This window comes from Pelophylax lessonae (assembly GCF_965119305.1).
Source record: "Pelophylax lessonae genome assembly, chromosome: 11".
Taxonomy (NCBI): Eukaryota; Metazoa; Chordata; class Amphibia; order Anura; family Ranidae; genus Pelophylax; species Pelophylax lessonae.
The window spans coordinates 75,407,723-75,422,782 of record NC_138778.1 but is presented as its reverse complement, the minus strand read 5'-3'; the positions used below and the strand labels follow the sequence as shown (position 1 = coordinate 75,422,782).

General features: G+C 47.6%; 1 protein-coding gene across 1 annotated transcript; it reads right to left on the bottom strand.

Annotated features, from left to right (window-relative positions):
- Positions 1–13,314: 13,314 nt before the first annotated feature.
- LOC309567375 (uncharacterized protein) lies at positions 13,315–14,088 on the bottom strand (the record flags this gene model as incomplete). The annotated part of the gene is made up of 1 exon (XM_082272787.1): positions 13,315–14,088. One exon carries the CDS (start codon positions 14,086–14,088, stop codon positions 13,315–13,317), a length of 774 nt encoding a protein of 257 aa, XP_082128913.1.
- Positions 14,089–15,060: the final 972 nt, after the last annotated feature.

The window sequence follows — 15,060 nt, the reverse complement described above, 5'->3', positions numbered from 1 at the left end:
TTACCCTGTTGTGTGGGTGACTGGCTTGGTGTCACTCACTCACCCTGGCCTGTTGTGGCGGGTAGCTTCTGGCTTGCTGGAACACTGGTCACGGTGGCGGGTGGCTGCGGGTGACTGGCTTGGTGTCATCTGGGTGGCTGGTTGCTTGCTCGCTGGGCTGGCACCCTGTTGTGGTGGGTGGCTGAGGCCAGGGCCTGTGGGTGGATGGATGGATGGCTGGCAGTGTGACCGGACTGCAGCTGGCTGTAACACGAGGCTGTGGGAGGCGGTCTTAAGCGGTGAAATGGTATCACGTACGGGCCGCGCAGGCGTGGGAGGTGGTGTTAGAAGGCAGAACGTGTGCGCACAACATACGGAATGACATCACCAAAATATCGTCAATATCGGTAAATCAAAAGCTGATTCCGATATATCAGGGAAAGTCCATATCGGCCCTCGATATATCGGCTTTGCCAATAATCGGTCGATCTCTAATTCATATAATCGGCCTGAATAGTCATCATGCTAAGTCAGTCCCTTGAGAGAAAAAGCCTGAAGAACTGGAAAGCTTGATTCCTTCTGCCCAGGAGGCTTCTAAAGCCTGAGGGCCTGCTGCCCTTAGGCATTCTATGGACTTTGCAGCTGTTCTGGAGGCTACAGTGGAGTCAGGGCTGGAAGCCTAAATGGATCTTTCTAGAAGTTGGTTGCAGGACCTCACCACAAGAGATCTGGTCTGGATAAGGACTGTGCCACTCACTGGACCATGTCGAAAGCAAGAAGGTGGCAGCTGTCCTGGGGACTTGTGATATCATTTTGGAGTATCCTGAGCCCCTAGACCCCCTCCTGTTCAAGTTTCTCTGCATTAAAATTGCCAAAAATACATTCCCTAGACTGAGCCTGTAGTGTAAGTGTGCATGGAAATGGGTCTGTGGTGGACAACCTCTGTACTATTGGAGAACCTGTCTGGGGATGAGTGATCGAGAAATTAAGTTATACCTCCACCCAAAAACATGGAGTAACACAAATATACAAAATGTTGACAGAGTGGCACAGTTTGGAGAACCCTCTATTCATGGTAAAATGGGAGAAAGAAATAGGGGCACAATTGTTAAAACAGGAATCGGATGCAGAATTGAAGGCGGTTGGATCCGTAGCCATAGATGTCAGTACAATAGAATTAAATTATAAATGTCTGTTAAGATGGTAAATTACACCAGAATTAATAAATAAATACCAACCAGAAAAGACAGATAAATGCTGACGGGAATGTGGAAGCAGCCTAAAAACATCAAATGAGGATATATGTAACCGGTCAAAATTAAGAGGTTTGTATACCAATGCCAGAAGCCTGGCCAACAAGATGGGAGAGCTGGAGCTACTGATGTTTGAGGAGGACTTACATTTTGTGGGGATAACTGAGACTTGGTTTGACAGCTCTCATGACTGGATGGCGACCATTCAGGGAAATTCCCTTTATCGCAGAGATATAGAAGGTAAAAAAGGGGGAGGGGTATGTCTGTATATTAAGAACAGTATACAGGTAAATATGAGGGATGATATTAATAATGGAGCTATGGACGAGGCTGAATCCCTATGGGTAGAGCTTCAAAGGGAAGGCACGGTGGGGAAGGTAATATTGGGCGTATGCTATAGGCCCCCCAACCAGAGGGAGGAGGGGGAGGTGGACCTCATTTTACAGATAGGATTGGCAGCAAGGATGGGAAATGTCATTATAATGGGGGACTTTAATTATCCTGATATAGACTGGGCAGAAGGAACCGCACACTCAGCCAAGGCTAGGCAGTTCCTAAATGTTTTGCAGGACAATTTCATGGGTCAGATGGTGAATGCACCGACAAGAAACAATGCGGTACTTGACCTACTAATTACCAACAATACAGACCTGCTCACGGATATAGAAATATGGGACAACATAGGAAACAGTGACCATAGGTCAATTAGTTTCAGTATTAATTACAGTAATAGGAAACACAAGGGTAATATAAGGACACTGAATTTCAAAAGAGCCAATTTCCCTAAACTGTGCTCGCTGCTAGAAAATATCAAATGGGATAGAACCCTGGGAACAAAGAACACGGAGGAAAAATGGGAGTGCTTCAAGAGCATACTTAACAAGGGGATTGGCCAGTGCATTCCAAAGGGAAATAAATTTAAAAGAGCAAAACTAAACCCTGGGTGGCTAAACTCCAAAATAAAAATGCATATTAGTGCTAAAGAAAAGGCCTTCAAAAAATACAAGACTGAGGGGTCATTGGCAGCATTTAAGCATTACAAAGAGTGTAATAAGAAATGTAAAGATGAAATCAAGGCTGCTAAAATAGAACACGAGAGACATATAGCGGAGGAGAGTAAAAAGAACCCCAAGAAATTCTTTAAGTATATAAACAGTAAGAAAGCGAGGCCAGAACACATTGGCCCCATAAAAGATGACAAAGGAAATATGGCCACTGAGGACAGAGAAAAGGCGGAAGTGTTAAATAATTTCTTCTCTTCAGTCTTCACAAAAGAATCGGGGGGCTACACGAACCCAGCTTGTAAGGCCGAACTAAACAACACACCTCAGGAAGTGCCGCCATGGCTAACAGAAGATAGACTTAAAACTAAACTAGAGAAACTTAACATAAATAAATCCCCGGGACCGGATTGGCTTGCACCTGAGGGTTCTTAAAGAGCTCAGCCAGGTGATTGCTAGACCATTATTCTTGATCTTTAAGGATAGTTTACAGACGGGGATGGTGCCACCTGATTGGAAAAAAGCCAACGTGGTACCAATATTTAAAAAGGGGCCGAGATATATCCCGGGTAACTATAGGCCGGTCAGCCTAACATCTGTAGTCTGCAAGATTTTGGAGGGGATGTTAAGGGACCACATACAAGACTTTAGTAATGAAAATGGTATTATTAGTAGTAATCAGCATGGATTCATGAAAAATCATTCTTGCCAAACCAATCTATTAACCTTCTACGATGAAGTGAGCTGCCACCTAGATAAAGGAAAGCCTGTGGATGTGGTGTATCTGGACTTTGCAAAGGCCTTTGACACCGTTCCCCACAAACGCTTACTGTACAAACTAAGGAAGGTAGGTATGGACCATAAGGTGAGTACCTGGATAGAGAACTGGCTCCAGGGGAGAGTCCAGAGGGTGATGATTAATGGGGAGTACTCGGATTGGGCGGGTGTGGAAAGTGGGGTCCCCCAGGGTTCTGTCCTGGGACCAATCCTGTTTAATTTATTCATAAATGATCTAGAGGAGGGGATATCTAGTACAATCTCAGTATTTGCAGATGATACTAAACTAGGCTTGCCAATATCTTCTATGCAGGATGTGGAAACCTTGCAAGCGGACCTGAATAAAATAACGGGCTGGGCAACTACATGGCAGATGAGGTTTAATGTTGAAAAATGTAAAGTAATGCACTTGGGGGCCAGAAACCAGAAAGCAAGCTACTCACTAGGGGGGGAACCTCTGGGTGAGTCTAGGATGGAAAAGGACCTGGTAGACAACAGGCTTGGCAGTGGCATGCAATGCCAAGCCGCTGCAAGCAAAGCCAACAGAATACTGGGATGTATAAAAAAGGGGATTCACTCCAGAAATAAATAGATTATTCTCCCGCTCTACAAGACTCTAGTCCGGCCACATCTGGAGTATGCTGTCCAGTTCTGGGCACCGGTCCTCAGGAAGGATGTGCTGGAACTGGAAAGAGTCCAGAGAAGGGCAACACAAATAATTAGAGGAATGGAGGACATCAGCTATGAGGAAAGACTACAAGCACTGAACCTATTCTCTCTGGAGAAGAGACGATTGAGGGGGGATATGATATCAATGTACAAATACTGTACTGGCGACCCTAGCATAAGGAACAAACTTTTCAGAGAAAGGAGATACAATAAGACACGTGGCCACTCACTAAAACTAGAGCAAAAGCGGTTTAACCTTAAAGTGCGTAAGGGGTTCTTCACTGTAAGAGCAGTAAGGATGTGGAATTCTCTTCCACAAGCAGTCGTATCAGCAGGGAGCATTGATAGTTTCAAAAAACTATTAGATGGGCACCTTAGAGACCACAACATAAAGGCGTATACTATGTACGGTTAAAAGAAAACACACACACACACATCATAGGTTGAACTGGATGGACTGATGTCTTTTTTCAACCTCACTAACTATGTAAGTACCGGAACAATGTATCACATGTTCTGGGACTGTCCAAAGATTAGAGAATTTTGGACTAAGGTCCGACAACTTACTGGTGAAATCACAGGAATAACGATTTCAAACGACCCTTGGGTATGTCTATTTCACAAAACAACAATGCCACTAAAAAAATATAAAACAACATTGGTTCCAACCTTATTAAACGCAGCAAAGGGAACAATACCAAAAAAGTGGAGAGAGGTGGATAGCCCAAAATTAAAGGAATGGTGCAACAAGATAAACAACATATTTCATATGGAATATATATGTAACTCTCAAGAGGAGATCCCAATAAATATGAAAGAAAAATGGGGAAAGTGGATACATTTTAAAAAATCAATTAAGTATATCGAAATAATGCTTAAACATTACTGTAGCCGGGGATAATAGGAGAAATAAGGCAATATGGGTAGAGAAGGGAAGGGAGTTGCGGGGGGGGGGGGGGGGTTAGGGGTAGCAAAGGGGATACAGCATTATAAGTTTACAATTAATGATTACTGTTTATTTCTCTATAAGTTTATGTGTTTTTGTAATTCTTTCTTGGGTTTTTTTAAATGTGAGATATTTGTAAATTTTATATGCAAATAAAATAAAAATTTAAATTGAAGGGGTGTATTCAAATTTAGATTTGAGGTCTTTTGTATCTATTTGTGCTTAACCCAACTTGAGAATATATTTATTTAAGTTTGGTAATTTTTATGACATGTATCATTATTTTGCATTATAATTCTGTTTAGATTGCTCATAAATCATTTTGTACATGTGATTAATGATTGCCTGGCATTTGGATTGTTTATTTCCAGGTACGCATCCTCCTGCTGGTGTCCGGTTGCCGGGTAACCGCTGGGTATAGTAAGCGGGCGAGACTGACGCTAGTGGCGCTGCTCCTGACGACTCTGCTCTGACGAAACACGTAGAGCGTCACTGCGTCACTTCCACCCCGTCACTTCCAGTCATTGGAACGGATTGCGTTCCGACACTCGGGATACCGGAACAACGCTATCGTGTACTGCTTTTACTACTGCTTTTCTACTTCAATGTAAGTGCACTATTATTTAATAAAACCTTTTTATCAATGGAAAAAAAAAAAGAGACACAAAAAGACAGAAAAATTACACCCATAGGGGACTTGGATGCTTTATTGTCCCAGCTGAGGGCTGCATGAGCTGGGGACAGTAGTGACTGGCTGCAGCATCAGGTATGAGAGCTTCTAGTGGGAGTTAGGCAGTGGGGGGCTGCTTGCCTCCCTCCTGCCCCTACACATGCTCAGAGGTCATGGCCTCCGGAGTGCTTGAGTCCTGAAATTACTTCCCAGATTCAGCGCCACTCAGAGAGCCCCTCTAGGGACCCTCCAGGACCTTCACTGAAGTGCCATTCAGTCGCGGCTGAGGTGCCTGAGAGGAATCCCAGCTGTTGCGGATCCCTCCAGGAGGAAACATATTGCATGCTGGGACCAGAGGATGGCTCTGCATGGTGGCTCTGCTACCAGGGCAGAAGCCCAGTGTGGAAGAGTGTGCCCGGTCTGTTACCTGGTTCGACTGGTGCCCCTTCCATGGTAAGAAGGCAAGGTAGTGCAGCCACAGGAGTGGCATCTGGCGGACGGGAGGAGGCAGCTTCCAGGCTTGGTGGGGCAGTGTCTCGAGTGGATCTGGGCTTCAGCAAAATTGTGCCAGCGATGACTTCATCGGTGGGTGGGTCACCAGGATCAAAGCCAGACTGTTGCTGTATCAGAGGCTGATGTTAAGGTTCAGTCTGAGGGGGATTGCCTCAGAAGAGGAGGTGGAGCCTGGGAGGGGGAGCGCTGTGTTGGATCCTGGACCGCCGGCTGGTGGTTCTGAGCAGCCTGGTAATTTACCTTTATCTGATGTTTTGATGTCAGCTACGGGGTGGCCTGTGGGGGGGGGGGCACTAGCGGGGGGCTTTTTGTGGAGGCTGTGTCTGTTGTGGGCAGTGTTGATGTGTCTGTGATGGGGGGTGTTGGTGCAGGGGGGTCAGATTTGCAGGAGTTGTTGACAGGTTTGAGTGATGTGCTGTTGAGGCTAGAGCTCTCTGCAGCAGTGGATTCTTTAACAGCAGAATAGTATTCCCGGGGACGGGGGCAGGGCTGTCTGTGGATGTGTCTCCTGGCATGACAGCTGTTGGGGGGATGATGGTGGATCGGCCGGCTACAGTTCCGGTGTTGAACCAAGTTCCTGCACCGTCTGGGGTTGCTGCATCTGCGCCAGAGATCTTGTCAGCACCAGCAGTGGTTGGGGGTGGAGCACAATCAGAAGTTAAGGGGAAGGAGGTCAACAAGGATGTGGATCCGATCTGTTTGGCGGACTTTGCCAAATGTGAAGTTAACGTCTACTTCGAGGGAACGTTGGGGGCGCATCTGAAGTTAGAACTTAAGAAAAACATATGGAAGATTGAGGACATGGAGATTTTCTCTTTGCTTCCATTGGAGAAGTTCAATTTGACATGGTGAAGCCGGATGAGAGTTAGAAGGAGGAGGAAAAACGTAGGTATTGGCTGATCCCCCGGACATTTACGAATTGGCTGCAGGCGTTTGCGATATTAGCCAGTGCTAATGGGAAAAAGGCTTCTGAAAACTGCTTGGCGTTATTCTGCTATTTGGACACGATCGGGGAGGCGTATTAGGTGTATGGCGGAACATCTTGGTTGCGGTATGATGAGCAGTTCTGGCAGCGCAAGGTAGTACAGCCGTCCTTGCGTTGGGATTAAAAGGATATCAGCCTCTGGATGAAGCGGATTACATCATTGCGAGCTGCGTCTCCGTTTTTTCATCCAGGGACCGGCTGGCCACAAAGAAGAAGGGGTACTGCTGGCAGTTCAATGAGGGCACCTGCAAGCTTGGATCGGCCTGCCGTTTAAAACATGAGGGCTCATATGCCTACTCACATCGCTTAAACAAAAGGAAGAGGCCATTCAGCTGAGTCTGCGGGAAAAAGGGAGGATACCAGTAAGGGTGGTAAGGATGCTTCCTTTTCTCAAAAGAAATCCTGATAGGCGGGCCACACTGCAGATTGAGCATAGTTCTCTGAAGGTTTTTTTATTCCCTGTAGGCTGCGTTCTGTTCTACCTCCCGCTGATAATTTGCGCTTGGCGGTCTTACATCCAGAGGCTGCTCCTGCCAAACTACGAAAGAAAGTGGAATTGAGGCGCATGGCGGGTCCTTTTTCTACTCCTTCGCTACCTAGTTTGGTTGTTTTGCCTCTGGGAGTGGTTTCTAAGAAGGAACCTAATAAATTCTGCCTTATTTTTCATTTACCGTATCCTAAAGAGGGTTCCAGGAACGAGGCCATCGACCAGGGAATTGTGTTCCATGTCCTATAATTCGTGAGGTGGTTTCGATGATACGGTCAGGGGTCCTTATTGGCGAAGATAGATATTGAGTCTGCTTTTTGTTTATTGCCGTTCCCCCTCTGTGTTTTCATCTATTGGACTGCCATTGGCATGGGTTTTATTTTATTGATCGTTGTTTGCTCATGGGGTGTTTGATTTCTTGTTCCTTGTTCGAGAGTTTTAGTTCCTTCTTGGAGTGGGTGGTATGCGAGGTGTCGTGCCTCTCTGTGGTCCTTTACTACTTGGACGAGTATTTGTGCATAGGCCCAGCAGATTTTCGGACTTGTTCTACACTGTTAGCTGTGATAGAACATGTAGCAGAGCGTTTTTGGGTTCCCTTGGCCCCTGAAAAAACAGAAGGTCCCTCAAAAAAGCTTAATTTGCTGAATATATTGATTGATACTGAGGCCATGGAGTGCCGGTTACCAGGAGATAAGCTGTTGAATTTGCAGGAGTCAGTGATATCAGCTAGGCACAGTAAGAAGATTACTCTTCATCAACTACAATCCCTGCTGGGAAAACTTAACTTTGCTTATAGAATTATGCCTATGGGTAGGTTTTCAGTCGCAGGCTGGCTGCTGCTACTGCGGGGGTTCAGGTACTGAAACACCATATTAGGTTGACTCGGGAGCTGAAGGCAGATCTTCTGGTTTGGGAACAATTCCTAACTATAATGGTAGATCGGTGTGGAAGGAGGAGGCGACGGGTAATTTTGACTTGGAGCTTTTTATGGACGTGGCCGGATAGGATGGTTATAGAGCATATTTTAAAGGTTGCTGGAGCATGGGACCTTAGCCAACTGAATGATGTGAGGCTGGTTTTGTCAGGAATTTGGTTCTGCTGGAATTATTTCTCATAGTACTGGTAGTAGAGCTGTTGGGTGAGTATTTTCGTGTGTACGTGTGTACGTTTTTCATTGTGAAAACTTGGGGATGGTGTTGGCAATTAACAGCGTATCAGCTTCATCTCCTGTGATTAGTTTTCTTAGGCAATTAGTGTTAGCATACTTGCAATTGAATGTGTTTGTGTATGCTGTCCACGTTCCTGGTTGCATTAATTCCTTGGCAAATGCTCTCTCTCGTTTTCAGTGGGACAAGTTCCATCTGTTGGCACCAGGAGGGGAACACTTCGGAGTCCCCTGTCCTGCCTGGCTGTGGAGGATCTCCTTAGGTTGACATCGCTGATTCCCCAGTTTTGAGTGAGTCTACGTGGTCAGCCTACTCGCTAGTGTTGGAGGAATGGTAGAGTGTGGTGAGTGGAGACTGTACTTTGTGTGTCATAATGTGGAATAAGGAGTGTCTGGGCTTCTTTTAATGAAAAAATGGCGGGTTTGGCATTTTTGTTCAAGCTTTTAGGTAAGGCAGATTTTACGAAAGCCTTCTTGGTCAGGCAAGCACTGTGGGGTTATAGGCGTTGGCCAGTGTCCTATGAGTTGTTAGGTTCTTTGGTACCTGTTCTGCCTTCTATTTTTTAGGTTCTTTGGTACCTATTCTGCCTTTGTTTTTCAGATTATGAGGGTGGCATTGTTTGGTGCAGCATTTGTTTTGGCCTTTTTTGGAGTGTTCAGGATTGGGGAACTGGTTAGTGGCTCAGTAGGGGGATGGATGGTTTACAGTTCCAGGACGTTCAGAGTTCAGGCACTGTGGTGGTCCTTTGGATTCGGCGATCCAAGACAGAGGGACAAAAGTGGAGTTGTTCCCCATTCCTGATTCTGACTTGTGTGTTTGAGTGGTCTCCTGTTTTTTGTCCCTGCGGCCTGGTGGTATTGGTTCATTTTAATGGTTTGGCTTTGTCAAAGTAACAATTTGTTGCTGATTTTTTTAAGTGTCTAACGTTGCTGGAAATGTGTCCTTCTAATTATGCGCCACACTCCTTTAGGATTGGAGGTGACTCTATGGGGTCTGGATGAGGGAAATCCAGACAATATTGAGTGTATATTCAACCTTATCTTCTGTGAGGTAATACTGTGTGGGTAGATGGGTGGGTTTGCTTCTTCTGTGTGTCTTTTCCTAGAGGGGGTTTTTTGTTTGTGGGGGGAGGTCTATTATTGTTGTTTTGAATTGTGTGGCTTAGATTGCAGTTATTATGGGGTTTTCTTTATGTTGTGCTTGTTTACAGATGGTGGTCCATGTCTTATTTGGATCGTCCAACACTCCTATGTAGCTTTTAAAGCCAAGAGAGTGGAGGTCTGATCGAATGGAAGACAGCTGGGCTTCACCAGGAAGGAGGCCACGGTGTGCTAGATTGGGGTGCCAGGCCTGCTTTGGAGACGCGTGGTGCCAGAGGTGCACTGTTTTGCATGGTGGGATCATGCTTCTGATATATTGCTTGTAAATGCGGGGATAAATGATTTGAGTGTCAGGTCCATTAAGAGTTTATCTGGTATGTTGAATTTGACATTTTGGAATTACGCCAATCCTTCCCTGATTTGCTTTTTGTGTGGTCCCACATTGTGGCACGCACACAGTGGAGGATTGCCTGCTCAGTAGAGAGCTTGAACAGGGCACTCAAGTGATTTAGGAAATGTCTCTCTTTGTGGTTAGAAAGTGGACACGTGGCAATATTTGCAGGGTGATGGAGTGCACCTGAATAAGGTGAGAGTGGATATGTGTTGTCTTGGGCTTCAGGATGGGCTGCAGAGAACTTGACTGTGGTATTGCCGACGCTGCGGCTGCTCCTTGCCCCATACAACCCAAACCTACCCACAGACTCCCCTTTTACTTGCCTAAAGAAAGAAGGACACTACAATCATTTGTTTGGGTTTAAAAGGCCATAGCAGCCAACTTTATTAGAACTAACTAGTAAAACACTAGCTAGCAAAGAATTACCATTATTCAACAAAAACAATCCAATACCAAAATTTAAAAACGAATGACCATTTAGGGTCTTGGAAGGCAACTTGACTTCCCCCCTGGCTGTATCCCTGACCCCAATAGACCTCCAGGCCCTCAGCCGCCACTGCACCAGCTCAAGGACTATGAACCATTGGGATCCCTTGATACCGCCTACTGACGTTGCCAGGGGTAGGTCCACCCATACCTAAGATGGGCCCTACCCCTCCATATTCCCTTACCAAGTAGTCATAGCCCTCCAAGACCCTAAAAACCCCAGCCACTGCCATGACAAAGAAAAACACACGAACCGTGCCCCAGCTAAAACCTAGAGGAACAGCTAAATCCGAAACACAAATTGACATACACAGTATGCGTGCAACATACATCATACAACAAACGCAGCCAAGAAACAGTACAAATTCCATCATCAGTATAAGTAATTAAGTTTGTTTATTTAGTTAGCATAATTTTTTTTTTTTTGCTATGTTTCCTAAACTTGTTTGTTCGATAAAAATTTTTTTTTTTTTATATATTTTTTTTGCACACTCCGAAATGACAAAGGGATGGGCGGGCGGGAGAAGTTCTCCTATTGCTATCTGGTCTCCAACTGACCGGACCCCTGGTCCCACCCTAAACTAGCCCCTGCTAACCCCACCTTGCCCCACCCTGCCCCACCTTCCCAAAAACCAATCACCTGCTTTAGTTCTTCCTTAAAAAAGTTAACCCCCACTGGGTAGCAACCTTCCCTGCAAACCCCAGTCATGTCCAGCCTTCCGCTTACTGCTGTGCATCCATCTCCAGGCTTCCCCCCTTGACTGTGGTATTGCCGATGCTGCGGCTGCTCCTTGCCCCATACAACCCAAACCTACCCACAGACTCCCCTTTTACTTGCCTAAAGAAAGAAGGACACTACAATCATTTGTTTGGGTTTAAAAGGCCATAGCAGCCAACTTTATTAGAACTAACTAGTAAAACACTAGCTAGCAAAGAATTACCATTATTCAACAAAAACAATCCAATACCAAAATTTAAAAACGAATGACCATTTAGGGTCTTGGAAGGCAACTTGACTTCCCCCCTGGCTGTATCCCTGACCCCAATAGACCTCCAGGCCCTCAGCCGCCACTGCACCAGCTCAAGGACTATGAACCATTGGGATCCCTTGATACCGCCTACTGACGTTGCCAGGGGTAGGTCCACCCATACCTAAGATGGGCCCCACCCCTCCATATTCCCTTACCAAGTAGTCACAGCCCTCCAAGACCCTAAAAACCCCAGCCACAGCACACGGGCATGACCCCTTATGGCCGTGTAGCCCTCCAAACCCACAGTGCCCTCTGAATACCTTCCTGCAGACCTAAAGTCCACAGGTCGATGCCCACCGCGTTCAAATGAACCCCGTCACCTCTAAGATAAAGGGCCGGGTCCTTCTCCAGCTCAAGATGCCGGACCGCCAGTCCCCCGTTACGCACAACAAACTTGGCCACCGCCTTATTCACCTTAATCCTGGCTTTGTTCAGGCTAGTCACCGAACGAGCCAGGCGCCAAGAAGTGCGGGCGACAATGTCCGACCACACCACCACAGTCCGTGGAAAAAGCGTCCGCAGCCTCAGGAAGTCCAATTTGACATCCCTAATCAGCTCCCTGGAGGAACGGAGGCCCAGATCATTGCCGCCCGCATGCAACAAAAGTATGTCGGGCGGACGCTCAAGACGGGCGCAACGATGGACTTCAGGGAGGACACGGGACCACAGCATGCCTGAGACCCCAATCCATCTAACCTTCACCTCCTCCCTGCTGAAACCCAATTGGCGCCCCTCTGGCCTAACCGCTGCCCTCCGAGCACCCCAGACCACATAAGAATGTCCTAATATCCAGACCAAGACTTCCGTGGCTCCTGTAAAACATAAGGAGGGGTACATACCAACATACGTCCTGAGAACACACACAAAAAACCACAGAGAAAAACAAAGAAAAAACACCAGCATACACGTAACGAACATTCAATAAATGACCGCCCCTGGGCCCCGACCAGAAACAGAACAGATCCCCTCTGCCGCATCACAACAGATGCGGACGGACATACGAGCGAAATCGCCTGGACTCCCAACGCCCAATTTTCCGAAGGGCCTGATCCCCAAGGCCCCACCGAGCCGCCTCCATGGCGGCTCCAATGCGGAAAGAGTGAGAGGAGAAATCCGTCCCCTGAAAACCGGCTGCCCCCAAGCACTTCCGGAAGACAGCCGTAAATTGAAAACGTGAGAGGGCCGTGCCATCAGCTCGTAAAAACAGAGGACCCTGTTGAGCGGAGCGCACCTGTAACCAATGCCGCACCGCAGCCACGGGGCAAAGCGAGGACCCAGGAACCACCCCTAGCTCAACACAAGCCCCTCGGCCCAGCTGGTCCGTTTTTGACCTTTGTATCCGGATCAGAAGCTTGTCCGGATGCAAACAAACATCCCCCAACTGCAATCCCCCATTCCCTCGCCTGGAAATACTCACCAATTCGCTAATCCGAAAAGCTCCAAAGAACGCCAAGATAAAAGCCGTCCTGAAGAGTTCCACCTCCTGGTCCGCAGAACACACTCCCGGCAAGCAGTCCACCACCCGGGACAACACATCAAAGGAAACCGGGCGCCTGGAATCAATCGAACGAGTACCCCTCGCATAACCCTTCAAGGCCTTTTGAACAAGGAAATGTTTGGTTACATCAGCAACCCCCCACAACTGAAAGTAGAAGGCTAAGGCCGCCATTTTGCGGCATAACGTAGAAATAGACGCACGCTGTTCAAAATTCAGGCTCACAAAATATAAGAGCAGGAACAGCCGTTCCCGATCACCAGAAAGACCCCCCACCTCACTCACCATCTGATGCCACGTCGCCCACACCCTTTCGTAGGCCGTCCAAGTGGAAGGACAAACCGACGCCCGAACCAAATCCATTACTGCGGCGAGAAGATGTTCCACAGCTTCCCGGGACACATCAGGCCTTGCTGCTCCGCATCCGGTGCCAACCTCCGAAACCTGTCCCACTGGAAGCGAGAAAGAGCATCAGCCACCGAATTGTCAACACCCGGAACATGCACAGCATAGAAAAAAGAATTCAGGAGCAAACATTTGAGCACCAGGTGGCGAAGCAACCTAATAACCGGTGGAGAAGAAGCAGTAATGCTGTTGATTGACTGAACTACCCCCAGGTTATCGCAATGAAAACGGACCCTCTTATTTGTGAAATCCTGACCCCATAACTCCACGGCCAACACAATGGGAAATAATTCCAACAGAACCAAGTTACGAATGAAGTCAGAATTCCGCCAGGAGGCCGGCCATTCCCCCGCACACCATTGCCCCTGGAAATAGGCCGCAAAACCCCCCGAGCCTGCCGCGTCAGTAAACAGCTCCAGGTCAAAGTTCGACACCGGAGCTTCCAACCAAACCGAACGGCCGTTAAAGGAGCTCAAGAACAAATCCCAAACCCGCAAGTCATCCCGATGCTCTTTAGATAGGCGAATGTAATGATGCGGCGCCCTGACTCCCGCCGTGGCAGCCGCCAACCTCCTGCAAAACACCCGCCCCATGGGCATGATGCGGCAGGCAAAATTCAATTTTCCCAGCAGAGACTGCAGGGCACGCAGCTGAATTTTTCGTGTGTCCAAGGTCCCTGCAATAACTCTGCGTAGGTCCAATAGCTTGTCAACCGGAAGCCTGCATTCCATTGCCATCGTATCAATGACAATACCCAGAAATCGCAGTTCCGTGCACGGCCCCTCAGTCTTGTCAGGGGCTAATGGGACTCCAAAATAATCAAACAGCTGTTGGACCGTAGCCAAAAGCGTCGCACACATCACCTCCCCCGGAGGACCTATCACCAGAAAATCGTCTAAATAATGAATTATGGAAGACAACCCAGAAACATCCCTAACAACCCATTCCAAAAAAGAACTGAATGTTTTTCAAACAGCGAACAAGAAATGGCGCAGCCCATAGGCAAACATTGGTCAACGAAAATTCCACCCTGCCATTCACAACCCAAAAGATGCAGGCTGTCCGCGTGCACCGGCAACAACCTAAACGCAGCTTCAATGTCAGTTTTCGCCATAAGGGCCCCCCGCCCAATACGACGCACCCAGGCCACCGCTTTATCGAACGAAACGTATGAAACCGAGCATAAGTCGTCCGCTATAGCGTCATTCACCGAACCCCCCGGGGGATAAGACAGGTGGTGAATGAGTCGAAACTTGTTAGGTTCCTTTTTTGGAACCACACCCAGAGGGGAGAGTACCAGATTCGGCAAAGGCGGAGACGAGAAAGGTCCCGCCATCCTGCCCAACCTCACTTCCTGCAGGAGCTTCGCCGAGACCACCGACGAATGCGCCCTAGCGGAACTTAAATTGCCCCCTGGAGGAGGAACCACCGACAAAGAACAAGGAATGCGAAAGCCTTGCGAAAACCCCCCAGCAAAAGAGCGGCTGCTTCCCGATCAGGGTACCTACTTAGGAACCTGGCCAACCTTTCCACTTTCACCGGCGTCCGCCCTCTTACCAGCGTCGGCATGTTTTGCTCCCCCATGCTTAAAGCATCGTGCCGACGAGTGATTTCCGCCGCAGTTGGAACACTCGTGCTTGAAGCGACAGGAGGTTCCGAACTTGCAAGTGGCCTCGTTAAACTGCCAACATAAGCCTTTACGT